The 17,269-nt window shown below is 39.9% G+C and overlaps 1 protein-coding gene across 1 annotated transcript in view; it reads left to right on the top strand.

Moving 5' to 3' along the window:
• Positions 1–17,269, top strand: part of dgkb (diacylglycerol kinase, beta) — a 150,259-nt gene that overhangs the window by 13,612 nt on the left and 119,378 nt on the right. The window contains exons 2-6 of the mRNA XM_057833808.1: positions 1,444–1,582; positions 8,277–8,353; positions 11,167–11,187; positions 11,283–11,424; positions 16,149–16,286. Of these exons, the coding sequence (XP_057689791.1) occupies positions 1,510–1,582; positions 8,277–8,353; positions 11,167–11,187; positions 11,283–11,424; positions 16,149–16,286 (451 nt within the window). The 5' untranslated portion in view covers positions 1,444–1,509. The remainder of the gene's footprint in view (positions 1–1,443; positions 1,583–8,276; positions 8,354–11,166; positions 11,188–11,282; positions 11,425–16,148; positions 16,287–17,269) is intronic.

The following is a 17,269-nucleotide window of genomic DNA, read 5'->3' as shown; positions in this document are numbered from 1 at the left end:
GTCTGCGGTTCACTAGAGAGCATTTGGATGATCCAGAAGACGACTGGGAGAATGTGTTATGGTCAGATGAAACCAAAATAGAACGTTTTGGTAGAAACACAGGTTCTCGTGTTTGGACGAGAAAGAATACTGAATTGCATCCGAAGAACACCATACCCACTGTGAAGCATGGGGTGGAAACATCAAGCTTTGGGGCTGTTTTTCTGCAAAGGGACCAGGACGAATGATCTGTGTAAAGGGAAGAATGAATGGGGCCATGTATCGAGAGATTTTGAGTGAAAATCTCCTTCCATCAGCAAGGGCATTGAAGATGAGATGTGGCTGGGTCTTTCAGCATGACAATGATCCTAAACGCATAGCCAGGGCAGCAAAGGAGTGGCTTCATAAGAAGAATTTCAAGGTCCTGGAGTGGCCTAGCCAGTCTCCAGAGCTCAACCCCATAGAAAATATGTGGAGGGAGTTGAAAGTCCGTGTTGCCCAACGACAGCCCCAAAACATCACTGCTCCAGAGGAGATCTGCATGGAGGAATGGGTCAAAATACCAGCAACATTGTGTGAAAAGCTTTTGAAGCGTTACAGAAAACGTTTGGCCTCCGTTATTGCCAACAAAGGGTACATCAAAAAGTATTGAGATGAACTTTTGGTATTGAGTAAATACTTATTTTCCACCATGATTTGCAAATAAATTCTTTAAAAATCAAACAATTTGATTTTCTGTTTTTTTTTCCCACATTCTGTCTATCATGGTTGAGGTTTACCCATGTTGACAATTACAGGCCTCGCTAATATTTTCAAGTGGGAGATTGCACAACTAGTGGTTGACTAAATACTTATTTACCCCACTGTATATATATATTGTTAAATTTATTTTAACTTAACATTATAATTATGTTCCAATTTTCTAATATGTTTTGAAAAATAAAATCCTGTTCAATGGAAAAAAAGTTTATTTTTTTAAAACCCAGATATCTCAAAGTAACACATTTTAGAGCTGTAATTGCAAAACCGTGATTCTGTGATATTTTGGCTTAAGGTTATCATACTGTAAGAATTTCATACCGGCACAAGCCTACCTGAAATTGAACAAGAAGTCAACCATTTTGGCTTGAAGTGTATGTGACAAGGGCATTCCAGGCTTTTTGAACATCTTTAAAAAGTTACAGTAGTTCATCTCAATGACGCAAAATGGGAGGACATGTCTATCATACCAGTATGTCCCCAAAAATCTTGAAAAGTTTGAACAGGAGATCTGGCTTTTCAATGGCTTGTTCTTGACCATTTTTAATAGTAAATTGGTCCAAATGATTTCCATCTAGAATCAGACATTCAATACAAATGACTGATGCTAAATGACCAAGTATTTTTCGTTGCGTCTGTCCTCTAATGTGGGCGCCAAGGTCTGATCTGAATGTGACACATTGTTCTTGTTTTCTTGGCCAACAGCACGCATTGAGGCTCCCGGTTTGGCTTGCACCTGGCAAAAATGCTTCTCGCTGAGGCCTGAGCACCATGACGAGCGGTCAAGATGCTTGGGTCACGCTGACCCCTGCAGAATTTGCTCTATTGCAGGAGTACACTCAGTGTGAGTATTCATCCACCAATAAATCAGTCTTTAGGTAAGACTGCATTTCACCGAATGTATTGTTGTCAATGTGAGTTTTTAATTCAAATGTGCATTTTCTTTTTCTAACTAACTACCATAACACATACAGTGGGGCAAATAAATATTTAGTCAACCACTAATTGTGCAAGTTCTCCCACTTGAAAGTATTAGAGAGGCCTGTAATTGTCAACATGGGTTAACCTCAACCATGAGAGACAGAATGTGAACAAAAACCCCAGAAAATCACATTGTTTGATTTTTAACAAATTTATTTGGAAATCATGGTGGAAAATAAGTATTTGGTTAATACCAAAAGTTCATCTCAATACTTTGTTATGTACCCTTTTTTTTGGCAATAACGGAGGCCAAACGTTTTCTGTAACCCTTCACAAGCTTTTTACACACTGTTGCTGGTATTTTGGCCCATTCCTCTATGCAGATCTCCTCTAGAGCAGTGATGTTATGGGGGTGTCGTTGGGCAACACGGACTTTCGACTCCCTCCACAGATTTTCTATGAGGTCGAGATCTGGAGACGGGCTAGGCCACTCCTTGAAATGCTTCTTACGAAGCCGTTGTTGCCCTGGCTGTGTTTGGGATCATTGTCATGCTGAAAGACCCAGCCACGTCTCATTTTCAACGCCCTTGCTGATGAAAGGAGATTTTCACTCAAAATCTCTCGATACATGGTCCAATTTGTTCTTTCCTTTACACAGATCAGTCGTTCTGGTCCCTTTGAGGAAAAACAGCCCCAAAGCATGATGTTTCCACCCCCATGCTTCACAGTGGGTATGGTGTTCTTCGGATGCAATTCAGTATTCTTTCGCCTCCAAGCACAAGAACATGTGTTTCTACCAAAAAGTTCTATTTTGGTTTCATCTGACCATAACACTAGGGTTGTTCTGATCATGTTTTTTTGCTCCCGATCCGATCCCGATGGTTTTAGTTTGAGTATCTGCCAATCCCGATATTTCCCGATCCGATTGCTTTTTTTTTTGCCTCCCGATTCAATTCCAATCTTTCCCGATAATTTTTCCCGTTCATATACATTTTGGAAATGCATTAAGAAAAAAATGAATAAAACTCGGACGATTATATACATTCAACATACAGAACATAAGTACTGTATTTGTTTATTATGACAATAAATCCTCAAGATGGCCTTTACATTATTAACATTCTTTCTGTGAGAGGGATCCACGGATAGAAAGACTTGTGACTTTGTATATTGTGACTAAATATTGCCATCTAGTGTATTTGTTGAGCTTTCAGTAAATGATACTGAAGGCCATGCCCAAATGCATGATGGCAAGTGGAACCATGACTGTGCGTAGTGCTATCAATTGATATATCTTCTCTGCGTTGGGAAATAACATAAGGTGTTAAGAAAAAGATCAGTTGCTACCTTGCTTCCCCACATTGCTTCCCATGATATTTCTAATTGAAGGGAGAGGGATTGTAAGGCTTTAGCCAATTAAAATAAGGCTCCAAAGGCGGCCAAAATTCACTCTACTCATTTTACGCTGCCTTTTAGCTCTCTATATAGGCAAAACGGCGCCATTAAAGATGGAGCGTGACAATGCGTGAATGGGTCGTGCATTGCATGCATTAATTGCGTTAAATATTTTAACGTGATACATTTTTTAAAAAATTAATTACCGCCGTTATTGGGATAAATTTGATAACCCTACCTTAAGCGTAAACTAAAGACTCTGGATAAGTGTAACATATTATGTCTGTAACGTTAAATACAATTAGAAAACGATTTAATAAAAATATGTTTATATTAAAAAATGGCTTGGTCGATATTTTTTTGCCGATTCCGATACTTTGAAAATGACGTGATCGGACCCGATCGATCGGGACATCTCTACATAACACATTCTCCCTGTCTTCTTCTGGATCATCCAAATGCTCTCTAGCGAACCGCAGACGGGCTTGGACGTGTACTGACTTCAGCATGGGGACACGTCTGGCAGTGTAGGATTTGAGTTATTGTGTTACTGATAGTAGCCTTTTTTACTGTGGTCCCAGCTCTCTGTAGGTCATTCACTAGGTCCTCCCGTGTGGTTCTGGGATTTTTGCTCACCGTTCTTGTTATCAGTTTGACGCCATGGGGTGAGATCTTGCATGGAGCCCCAGATCGAGGGAGATTATTAGTGGTCTTGTATGTCTTCCATTTTCTAATAATTGCTCCCACAGTTGATTTCTTTACAACAAGCGTTCTACCTATTGCAGATTCAGTCTTCCCAGCCTGGTGCAGGTCTACAATTTTGTCTCTGGTGTCCTTCGACAGCTCTTTGGTCTTGGCCATAGTGAAGTTTGGAGTGGACAGGTGTCTTTTCTACCGCTAATGAGTTAAAACAGGTGCCATTAATACAGGTAACGAGTGGAGCCTCTTTAGACCTCGTTAGAAGAAGTTAGAGCTCTTTGACAGCCAGAAATCTTGCTTGTTTGAAGGTGACCAAATACATATTTTCCACTCTAATTTGGAAATAAATTCCTTTAAAAATCAAACAATGTGATTTTCTGCCCCCCCCCACATTCTATCTCTCATGGTTGAGGTTTACCCATGTTGACAATTACAGGCCTCTCTAATCTTAGGTGGTTTACTAAATACTGTACTTTGCGAATAATATACTTCTACATGGGCTGAATGGGTTATCATTGTATTCATCTTTTTCCCAGAAATGACCTTTCCTGTAATTGACTAGAAACCTCCGTGATCACAGCAGAATTCAATTGAACGACGGCGTCGTTTCCAATTTCCCGCTTTAATGACGCGCGCCACCACACTGATGATTTTGGCACCGTGCAGCAGATGTCGAAGTGTTTAATGCGAAGGCCATCGCCAGTGATTCATCACGCCGCTCGCCGTGCCCGCGGTTTACGTTCCCCTCCGAAATGTTGACGCGTAGCAAGACGTAGTGTGGAAAATATGAGGGAGCTCGGCAGGACGTCTGGTGCTGCCCACACGTCCTTCCAAACAAACTTATGCGGGAACTTTTGAAGCCAGTGAAGGAGCAGAGAGTTCCAAATAATGAGCTTGATAGCAATGAAAAATGGCACAGTCAAACTTTGGGTGTGACAAAATATCAAAATGGTGATATATCGTGATACTTTGCATCCCAAAAGGTATCGATACGCTCATGCCATGTATTGAGATATCGTTTTAAAAAGGTACCAATGTTTAAAAAAGAAAAAAAAAAAGCCCAATGCCCAATCCGTTAAGACTGGGAAGTGCGATTAAACGTTCGTTCATTCGAAACCAGAGCATTCACAATCACTCTTTCCGATTTTCGGGGCATTTACAGGTCACTTCCTGTTGAGTTTGAGTCACTGCCCAATTACTACTGTGTCATTTCCTGTTTTGGAACCCAGAATCAACAGGCAGTGACCCATGAAATTCCTCAAAATCAACAGGAAGTGACTGAAAATCAACAGGTGTGAAGGAATCTGACCTTTTAGCCAGACTGCCAGAATCACACCAGCCGAACGGCCGGAACTGCACTTGCGCAATTCCAACGACCCGGGCAGCAGAATCCTGACAACCCAGCCAAAAGGCCAAACTGCGCGCGTTCACCTTAGTCTTAAGCCCTTGTACGGACCCCATTTTAAAAGCTGGAAAAGGGCTTCGAAAAAAAGTTGACAATTTATTCCAAGTCAGCAGCAATCATACAGCGCATAGAGACCCAGGCGAGGAGGCAAACTGGATCCAGGGTCACCATATCACAAGTCAACAAAAGATTCCTGAGAAAAAATGACAATGATTAGTTAAACATTCAGTCTTTTAAAAGCTCTGTTGAGGCGGGCTGTGGTCCGGAACAAGAGTGTGTTTGGGCGTTGTTTAGGATTATTCTCTGTGTGGATTGGGCAGGAGGGTTTCAGATGTTACTGTTGTAAGGGTAACGACAGTTGACGATTTTGCCACCTCAGTGTTACGTGAGTGCTGAGTGTCAATTTCTCAGTCGCGGGTTCCTCGTTATCAGATTTTCCTTGTGGCAAAACAAGATGCACATTTGTTCTGGACTGGACTGTCTGGACTAGTCTGCAATATCAACAAGTCTTAGCTGCCTCTTACATTCCTAACCATAAAAATGGACAAATTCTGCAGCAGGACGGTGCTCCATCGCATACTTCAAGCTCTACCTCAAAGTTCCTCAAGGCAAAGAAGATCAAGATCCTCCAGGACTGGCCAGCCCAGTCACCAGACATGAACATCATTGAGCATGTCTGGGGTAGGATGAAAGGGGAAGCATGTAAGAAGAAACCAAAGAATGTTGAGGGTCTTAGCTTTCATATGAGCCATTTCTGAAACCAATTGTATAATTAAACGTCAGGTTATTAGCAATTATTTCTACAAAATGGATAAGCGACAAGACTTTTGTCAGGGACTGTAAATAGCCCATCTTCTCACAGACAAAGCCTTTACAAATGCTATCGCTAAAAGTGTATTTCACAATGTACTTTGAGTAAGCGGTATTACACTCAGAAACACAGTTTTGTTGGGCTATGGAACACTGGCGACACTAGGGAGAGACAACGCACTTAAAGTAGCAACGTCATCATGACGCTGTCTGGGCTGCAAAGCAAAATGAATGAAATAAGGGAGCATGATGCTAGTTAGCCTCCAAAAATCAATAAAATGCTTCATTATTACAGTCGCAGGGTTTAAAGTGCCTGTGACACGAAAAAGCATGTTTATTTCATGATACACGCAGTATTTCATGCTCCTGAATGATATGGACCGCTTGGATGCGTGTGGAAGCGATCGCTATATTTATTTAGTTTTTTTTAATCCCGCGCCATGAAAATGAGTGACTTCCGGCTTCGGTCTTGCATTGAGGAAGAGGGCGCTGTGACGTGTACGGGGGAAGGCGTCCTCTTCACTAAACAGCCTTTGTGTATGAGGACTAAGGATTCAGCTGATTTTGCGGATTAATACGTTTATTTTTCGCATCACGCCAGCCAAACGGCTGCAGAAAAATCTTGCTTTATCATGGAGAGGCCTGTGCGCCTTTTTGAAATTTCTAAAGATTCCCATTCACCGTGGATATTGGCCAAGCCCTACTACTGTGGGACCATTGGACTTACGAGGAAGTGAGTAAACATCTTGTTGTGTATTATGTCAAATATTAATACAGCAATTACAAAGTAAACACGACAAACTTTCTTTAAATAAAGGACTACTTACGTTTGATCATTGATAGGCATGTAAAAAGCTCTCCTCGTGCACATTAGCTGCACGTTAGCTACACAACAACTGCAGCCGCCCTCCTCCAGGGAACGAACTGTAAATTGCTCTCTGCCGGGCGGTTTGCCGATCCGCAAAGACAATTGACAACCCAGTCGTCATGTCAAATGACCCGGGCTAGTTATGTGTGATTTTCCGCTTCGAAGACTTTGCAACATCACTCGGCTCGGGTTAGCATGTCGGCTAGCTGTCACGCCTTGTGGTTTGTTTACATTCTCCGAAGCCAGGGAAGGGAAATGACATATGTCCGATTTAGGTGTCATAAAATATCGTTCGAGAGGTCCGACAGTAAAGAGGAAGTCGACAGTTTTGACCATAATGGAGTAATTTTGCCATGTCGTCCTGAATAAGTGCATTTTTATGATTTCATATTCCATTTATCACAAGACTGTTATTTGTCACGACCATGCCATTTATTTAGCAATTAGGGAAAAATACTTGGATTAAAACAATATCCTGTAAAAATGTTGGAGTAGAGAGACTGAAACAATGACATTTTGTGGCTCTCTTCGTCGCGTTTTCCTCGTTTTGAATAATTCCCCCTCAATGGGCCGACTGGTCCTTCTCAAGCAATATATTTAGCTATTGGGGAAAAATACTTGGATAAAAAGAATATCCTGTAAAAATATTGTAGTAGAGAGACTGAAACAATGACATTTTGCAGCTCTCTTCGTCGCGTTTTCCTCGTTCTGAATAATTCCCCCTCAATAGGCTGAATAGTAAAACCGATGAGCCCATTCTCCCGCTGACGTCATCCACCTGTTGGGGACGCTAGAGCCCTATAATAGTAGGCGTGGCTAACCGGCAGATTAAAATACTAATGTCTCGTCATCTTCGCGTTGGTAAATTGTTGTATATAGTCAAATCGTATCAAAATATGATTCTAATTCACATAATAATGCTATTTAAAACTTTTTTTCTCCTGTCCTATGCCCTTTAAAATGAGAGAAATAAAAAAGCAGCGCCTTATAATCCAAATATTACGATTTTATCTCCCACTTGGAGGGAGTTACTGCACTTTCCAGGACACTAAAATGTCAAATCATCCATTTTTTTGCCCACATTAAATCCCTCAAAAAGCTGATTTTGCTTAAACGCGAACACAGCCGCATTGGCAGCAAGGGCACATTTGTATCATTGTGTTCCTGCAGTAGCTTCTAGAATATTCTATGATTGTCAAGGGTACACACAATAATGCCTCCCAACAAAGACTTTATGTGGCCTAAGTGCTGCTTCACTGCAACACAATCGTTTTAATACGATCTGCAGAATGTGACACACGCGCCCGTGCGCACGAACACATGCCTCTATTATGGGTTGTGTTGCCATGGCATTCAGGAATGATGACAAGTGCTTCAGTTTATTGCAATGAGCATCTCGCATTGGACACACACATTGAAGCGTTTTGCATGTTTGGTCAGACTCCAGCAAGAAGCTGAAAGATGTGCTGCAGGAGTTCCACGGAGATGGCGTGCTGGCAAAATACAATCCAGAGGAGGTTTGTGCAATTTATGCTACGCTACATTAAATAATTCACTGTCCTTGATGGCAGTAGATGTCCAATTCATCCGGACAGGGAGGGTTTGCAGAAACCGAGACTTTCCCAGTCCAAATAAATTGGACGTCTCTCGCCGTCAATGGCAATGAATATTGATCTTTTACAGCCAGTCATCCCAGTCTAATCATGTTTTCAAACTGTTCGGCTTCTAATCATTTATCCTCCCAAAAAACGGTGAGACTAATAATGAATATGTTTTTTTTTAAAAACTTTTAAACAATTATGTTGAACAAAAATATAGAATTTTGTATCTAATTTAAAAACAAACAGTGAAAAATATATTAACCAATTTCACCAGGAATGTTAATTATCTTTGTTTTTTTTTATATTTAAAATAAAAATTAGGAATTAAGATAATTTAAAGTTAATAAAATAATTTAAATATGCTGTTTAAAAAGAACAAATTAATAGTAAATAACAATAAATTACCCCCCCCCCAAAAAAAAAAAAAAAAACATGTACAATGCAAGCTAAAAAAAACTAATTTACCCAGTAGAAAAGTAGTTGAAAAATTGATTGAAATTACTTGATATGCTAATTAACTGACTGGAAAAATATTAACCAACTAAAAATACCCACTTATTAAAAAAAATACAGTGGTATAAAAAAGTATCTGAACCTTTATGAATTTCTCACATTTCTGCATAAAATCACCATCAATTGTGATCTGATATTTGTCAAAATCACACAGATGAGAAAACAGTGTCTGCTTTAATAAAACCACCTAAACATTTATAGATTTTCATATTTTAATGAGGATAGTATGCAAACAATGACAGAAGGGGGGAAAATAAGTAAGTGAATCATCTGCCTTATGAGACTTAAAGAGCAATTGAAACCAATTTTTACCAAACAATTTAAGTCAGGTGTGTGCCCAATAACTGATGAGTCGTTTAAAGCTGTCCTACCCACTATAAAACACACACCTGGTAAGAGTTGTCTTGATGAGAAGCATTGTCTGATGTGCATTATGGCTTGGTCAAAAGAACTGTCTGAAGACCTGCGATCAAGGATTGTTGATTTGTATAAAGCTGGGAAATGATACAAAACCATCTCTAAAAGTCTGGATGTTCATCAGTCGACAGTCAGAGAAGTTGTCTACAAATAGAGAGAGTTTGGCACTGTTGCTTCTCTCCCAAGGAGTGACCGTCCACCAAAGATGACGCCAAGAGTTCAGCGCAGAATACTCAGATACGTAAAAAAAGAACCCTCGAGTGCCTGCTAAAGACTTACAGAAATCACTAGCAGAGTCAATATATGTGCACACATCAACTATATGTAAAACCATGGCCAAGAATGGTGTTCATGGGAGGACTCCACGGAGGAAGCCACTGCTGTCTAAAAAAACATTGTTGCTCGTTTAATGTTTGCAAAAAGGCACTTGGACACTCCACAGAAGTTTTGGCAAAATATTTTGAGTACTGATGAAACCAAAGTTGAATTGTTTGGGAGTAACACACGTGGTGTGTGGAGGAAAAATGGAACAGCTCACCAACATCAACACCTCATCCCCACCGTGAAGTATGGTGGAGGGAGCATCATGCTTTGGGGCTCTTTTGCTGCCTCAGGGCCTGGGCAACTTGCAATCATGAATGGAAGAATGAATTCAAAAGTTTATCAGGATGTTTTGCAGGAAAACCTGAGGCCGTCTGTCAGACAGTTGAAGCTAAAAATAGGATGGATGCTGCAAAAAGACAATGATCCAAAACACAGAAGTAAATCAACTTCAGAATGGTTTCAAAAGAACAAAATACACATTCTGGAGTGGCCAAGTCAAAGTCCAGACTTGAACCCCATTGAGATGCTGTGGCATGACCTAAAGACAGCGATTCATGCCAGACATCCCAGGAATCTGACTGAACTACAGCAGTTTTGTAGAGAAGAATGGGCCAAGATTAGTCCTGATCTATGTGCCAGACTGATCTACAGCTACAGGAAGTGTATGGTTGAGGTTACTGCTGCCAAAGTGGGGGCCACAAAGTATTAAATGTGATAGTTCACTTACTTATTTTTCCCCCTTCTGTCATTGTTTGCATATGATCCTCATTAAAATATGAAAACCTATAAATGTTTGGGTGGTTTTAGTTAAAGCAGACACTGTTTTTTCATCTGTGTGATTTTGACTGATATGCAGCTACAGGAAGCGTCTGGTTAAGGTTATTGGGGGGGGACACAAAATATTAAATGTGATGGTTCACTTACTTATTTTTACCCTTTCTGTCATTGTTTGGATACGATCCTCATTAAAATAGGAAAACCTATAAATGAATGAATGGTTTTAGTTAAAGAAGACACTGTTTTTTCATCTGTGTGATTTTGACGAAGATCAGATCACATTGGATGGTGATTTTATGCAGAAATGTGAGAAATTCAGGTTCAGATATTTTTTCATACCACTGTTATACGTTTCTAATAATTGTAAAAATTAAATATAAATGACAAATTGAAAAATATCAACTCATACAGGCACCAACATGAAATATAATTCTTTATATAAATGATTACATCTAATTATGGACGTCAATTAAAAGTACAATTTTAGGTATTGCTCAATGAACTTGCTGTAAGTGCCAACATTCCGATTTACCAACATTACGCATTGATGTTTAGCTTTAAGGAACACTTACCCATGATCACATTGTAGCACATTTGGAGTCATTTCACTTATTTAATCATGTGCCTTGCGCATGCAGCTTACCTGAGTTGTGACACTCCGCTCCCGCTTTAATTCCTATCCTCTTTCCTTTTGACAGAAACAGGAAATCCTCAGCCAGGTGAGCGTTACTTTCTCCCTTATTGACAGAATCCCCCGCAGGCTACAGAAATGTCAACGCATTTCAAACAGCATACTATGTGTGTGCTCAAGCAGGAGATCGACTTTGAGGGCTTCAAAGTCTTCATGCAGACGTTCCTGGAAAGTGAGTTGCCGCAAGAGTTCTGCCAGCATCTCTTCATGTCCTTCAGCAACAAGGACCACGCCAGCCCGTCCTCGGACAAGCCCAGAGTGTCTGGTAAGAGTTGACAGTACACCAACAAAAACATCACTTAGCTTCACATTATTGCTACTCTTAACTAGGGATTGACCGATATGAGTTATTCATGACCGATGCCGATCATTGGTAGTTAGAGGGGCCGACAACTGATTTTTGGAGCCGATATTCATTCGCAGTAAAAGTATAAAAATTGGTGGAAAAAATTGAATAATGCAAACACTGAACTTCATTGAAATGCCTAAATCATGTTTATTGAATTTTACTATAGAAAATATTAGGGGATTGTGTGGTTCAGTGGTAGAGTAGTCGTTCCCCATCCCAGGTTGTGGGTTCGATTCTTTGGTGAGTGGTGAATATGTCCCGATACGATAACACAACAACAATTACAGTATGTCACAATATAGCGATATAGTCATCCATGGCTACCGTATTTTTCGGACTATAAGTCGCAGTGTTTTTCATAGTTTGGATGGGGGTGCGACTTATACTCTGGAGCGACTTATGTGTGAAATTATTAACACATTATTATATCATTTCACATGTTAATTTTTTTGGGAGTGACACTGATGGTTTGGTAAACTTGTTAGCATGTTCTTTATGCTATAGTTACCTGAATAACTCTTAATAGCTATGTTACGTTAACATACCGGCCACGTTCGCATTTCGTTGTTCATGCATGATGTAACATTATCATACTGTACACTATTCAGCATGTTGTTCTCTATCGTATTTTTATTTGAAATTGCCTTTCAAGATGACGTTTCTGTTCTATGTGTTGGATTTTATCAAGTAAATTTCTCCAAAAAATGCGACTTATACTCTGGTGCGACTTATGTTTTTTTCCCACTTCATTGCGCATTTTTGGGCTGGTGCGGCTTATACTCAGGTGCGACTTACAGTCCAAAAAATTACGGTACTTCACGCTTCAAACTTGGCGCCCTGAGTCCATTGCAGATTTCCTTTCAATTGAAAAAAAAACACACAAAAAACGGAGTGATCACGTAGTCTCACTCTCCCTCCTGTTGCTCTTTGTTGTTCAGGCAGTGCACTTGCTTACTTGCAGTTCCTTACTAAAGTTAACGATGATTGACAGACGTCAAGGTTTGATCTCGCCACAGATGCCTGGAAGCTGTAACTTCAAAGTGTCGCATGCGTCAATCACCGTTCAACTTGTTAAACAGTTGCTGTGGCAACTCATTGTAAGTGACAGTAAGCAGCTTGAGTGGACTCACTCAATGAAGCGTTTAATAAAGACAAGCATTTTTCTGCTTTATTCTTGTTTAAAAATAACAGTGACAATGACAGTAACATGTTTTAAACTTATCACAATTATTACATTTGAAGTGCTTAAAATCGGTCCTTGGCGGGAGCAATTCAATAAACTATTTGAATACCAAGTATTGCGATGTATCACCATATCGATATACAGGTAGTTCCCGGGTTACTAACGAGTTCCGCTCCTACGCTGGCGATGTAACCCGAATTTCCGCTTAAGTCGGAATTAACCCTTTAAGTACCCTTAACACTTTACACTCCGCACTGTACAATTGGGGACGCCGGCATCTCCTTGATTTCTGTAGGCCACAACATCTGTTGTGCTCATTAAAAAGATGGAATTTCTGGCCAGTATATAGACCCTACTCACCAACGTCACAGAATGACGTGTCGCTGTATCTGGCCGCCATATTGTCCGTCAGTGTTTATCCGTATTCTCAATGGTTTCAATTTGTCATGCAATTTATAGTGCAATTCATGGAAGCCCCGGTGCTTTCAGATGCTGTAAACTCATTGGATGCGTTACATAAAAGGCGTTATGTGGAAAAGCTTCAGTCTATCCATTCGCCAGATCCATATTTGACGCCTAAATTGATATTTTTCGACCCGCTGTCTTCGCCCTCTCTGCCTGACATCTGCTACCCTGATATCTAAAACTGTCTTGTCCACACAAAATCAGCCTATTCTCACGAAAGTTTGAAAAACTTTAAGAGCAGCCCTCTAAGCAACATTACCCCGTGTGACCCTTTACTACCAATTTTCTAAAATGGCGACAATCAATAAAAAAAAAGTTGACTGCGATGGCCGACGCTTCAAGGATAGGTGGATATTGGACTATTTCTTCAATAAAACACGCAACAACTGTGTCTGCCTCATTTGCAAAGAGGCAGTCGCGGTTTTCAAAGAGTTCGATGTGACGCAATATTACCAAACAAGACACGCTGACATGTACGACAACATTACAGGGAAGATACGCAGCGAGAAATTATAACAACTTGAAGCTAGTTTAATTTCACAGCAGCAGTATTTCGCTAGAGCCTGAGTGTAGAAAGAACGCCACAAAGACGAGATTGTTGAAATTATGAATTTAAAAAATTATAAAGCAAATGTGACACACAGAAGGGCTTGCTAAAATTTGTTTAAATATATTGTTCTATGTAAATCAGCCAAGGTAGCCCCCCCGCATTTTTACACCAAATCTGGCCCCCTTTGCAAAAGGTTTGGACACACCTGTTTAACTTCTTTCACTTGGTACCAGCTAAATATTATTCAAAAAATAATGACGGTGGAAGAAATAAGCATCTTGAATTTAAAATTGTATGTTGTCGGCGATTAGCCTCGCAATGATATTAATTGTGGTTGTCAGCCCAAAACCCTCTAAATATACAGTGCTGCTCGAAAGTTTGTGAACCCCACAGCGATGGTCAGATTTTTTGTAAAAAAAACTAAAATAACCTTATTAAATGTTAAGTTATACCCAAATCCACAATACTGACATTCCAAATAATGGACTGAAACAAAAGAAATAGTTATATTGTCATTCTTTATTTAACAAAAGTGGTTGATTTAAGAAAAACTCAGATATCATGTGTGCAAAAGTATGTGAACCCCTTCAGTTAATAGGATATTGCGCCTCCTTTTGCAGAGATTACCTCAACCAAACGGTTTCTGTAGTGACTAATCAGCCTCTCACATCTACTTTGGGGGATTTTTGCCCATTCTTCCTTGCAGAACGCAGTCAGTTGAGAGAGGTTTGATGGGCGTCTGGCATGAACTGCTCGCTTCAGGTCCCGCCACAGCATTTCAATGGGATTTAGGTCAGGACTTTGACTGGGCCAGTCCAGAACACGAATCTTCTTCTTTTTCAGCCATTCCTTAGTTGTATTGCTGGAATGCTTTGGATCATTATCATGTTGCATGATCCACCTTCTGCCAAGCTTTAACTTCAAAACAGATGGCGTCAGGTTATGTTCTAGGATTTGACAATATTCCTCAGAATTCATGATTCCCTGGACTATGTGGAGTTGTCCAGGTCCTGAGGATGAAAAGCAAGCCCAGATCTTGACATTCCCACCTCCATGCTTCACTGTTGGGAGAAGGTTCTTTTGGTGGTATGCAGTGTTGACTTTTCGCCAGACATGGCGATTTTGGTTGTGACCAAACAGTTCAATTTTGCACCTACATCAGTTGATGAAAACTCTTTTTAATTTAGTCTCGACAACACAACTGTTAAAAAAACAAAAAAAAACTACTGAATTGATTGATTAGGAAATCAGGTTGAAATAATAGAAAATTCCAAAATGTTGAGGGGGTTCACAAACTTTTGAGCAGCACTGTATATTAAATGCATCTTACCAGATATAAAATGACTACTACATAATCTGTAGTGATCGTTTGGTGCCCAGTTTTCTCGTCGAATTGCAGCAGTCCATCTCGCTCTCCTCTCCGGGTCTCTCGGAATACGGTAGAACTTCAAGTCTCTCCGTCTATCTTCTCTGTTATTGCAACCAACCGCCACACATGCCTTCACCATTTTGATTATTAATGTTAACGAGCAGAAAAAACGCGATAATAGGAGGAATATACGTAGCGGTAATTCTTTAACCCGACGAGCTGACGGACAATATGGTGCGGAGGCGTGGTTGTGACGTCATGTGAGTAGGGTCTATTGAGGAACAGTAGCTTTTTTATTCAACACCAGATGGCAGCATTGTCGCATGGTAACTAAATGAGTTTCCCTGAGCTGACTTGAATGAGTTTACTTGAAGTTCCTTGAAGTTCGCGTCTGTGGCTGCCATCTTGCATCCACGATGTTTTATTCCACGTCTCTGCTGGATAATCAGTTATTCGCACAATTGCATCTACAAAATGGCATCACAACGACAAGGCAGGGGTAGAAGAGGTGTAGAACACCAATAGAAGAGCATGCCAAGTCTGAAGATGAGTCCCCAAAAAGAGAGGATACGCATTCGGAGGAAGAGGATCTGATCAGTGATGGCATTGATACCCTCCAAGAATTTAATAAAATGATAAATGACGATTATTTTTAATCATGAATAGACCCCTTCCAGATGTAAAAGATGAAGTTTCATTTCATTGAAAGGAATAGAAAATTGGATTTTTCACATTACATGACAAAAATGTATATTGTTTACAAAATATTGTCAAAAAGTGCAACTTTGGGGATGTAAATTACCCTGTGCTCATTGTGTAAAGTGTAAAGCCCCGTGTTACGTCAAAATCACGTAAATCGTGTACATCGTAACCCGGGGACTACCTGTATTGTCACGTCCCTAGTGGTCAATACAAAACAAATTCATTTTTAGGGCTGATCTGCTGTACTACCGTCAATAGCAGCCAAGTTACTACTACTACTAGGTTTCTAATTGATTTCTTGTGTGACTGATGTCAGTCCTCCCCAGCGACTTTCCTGTTGAGGTTTGACTTTTTGTGCTCCCTCCCCGCAGGCCTAAAGCTGATCAAAAGCAACTCAACTCCCCTGAGGACCAATACCCTGCCCGATCCTCCAAATATGGTGCAGCTCAAAGACATTGTGTGTTACCTGTCGCTGCTGGAGGGAGGAAGGCCTGAGGACAAATTGGAGTGTGAGTGACAACGTTGTACCTACTCGTATGGCACAACTATGTTCATACAGGACAGAAAAGGTGATGAAAGAGGTTTATGAATCAGCGGAATCACAGCAGGTGTTAAAGTTGAATATATGGTTTTACTGTTTCTTGCTGTTTTACTAACCGATTAAATGAATTAATACATAATAAGCACTTTATTGTCAACCATTGTGGGTAGAAATTACGGTTGTATCCAGTTTAGACATGCCAATGGCGTCCTCTGCTGGTTTGCCTAAACATTACATTTTTAATTTACGGTTTCTTTTAAAATTACATTTGGTTGACATTTTATGATATAATATTACTTAATAAAATATATTAATATTAGTAGATTGTATTGCGCTAAAGACTTTTTTCAGCAGGCCGGCTGTTTGTTTACTTCCGTTTCCTGCACTTTTTTTGCTGTTGCTGTTTTTTTTTTTTTTGGTAGTGACATCTTTCACCTGTTATTGTCGCCATTTTACTTCTATAAGCCTCCAATTGCTGTTGAACTTATTTTAATCCTTTTGGGGGAGTTAGTGGTGTCTAAATATACTAGCGTCATGGATTTTTAATCACATTTATTTGACATTTTCCCTCCCAAATCTTTGATCAATGTAAATTGGGTTGTCAATGGCAGTGAATGAACTACATTGCTGCCAAACTGCGCCAATATAATGTGAAAATTAAGCTACTTGTTGGCAACAATTCCAAAAAAAAAAGTATGCAACCTTGCAAAGGACTGAAAAGTTAAACCGTTATTAAGTGAAAATATTGAATGAATTGCAGATTTAAAATCTGTGGCAAAAATAGTATTTTTTAATTTTTTTTTTTCGTGAAACATAAAATGACCCCCAAAATGTTGGCCAGTGTAGTTATTTAGTCAGTTTAGTGAGCCAAAATTTTCCAAATGAGTAATGCGGAGTCACGAAACATACTCATGATCCTTTTTTAAAGTTAGAATGCATTTAAAAAAAAAA

Source organism: Corythoichthys intestinalis, chromosome 4 (assembly GCF_030265065.1).
Source record: "Corythoichthys intestinalis isolate RoL2023-P3 chromosome 4, ASM3026506v1, whole genome shotgun sequence".
In the NCBI taxonomy this organism is placed as follows: Eukaryota; Metazoa; Chordata; class Actinopteri; order Syngnathiformes; family Syngnathidae; genus Corythoichthys; species Corythoichthys intestinalis.
Note: the sequence above shows the minus strand (reverse complement) of the source record. Positions and strands in the feature narration are given on the sequence as shown.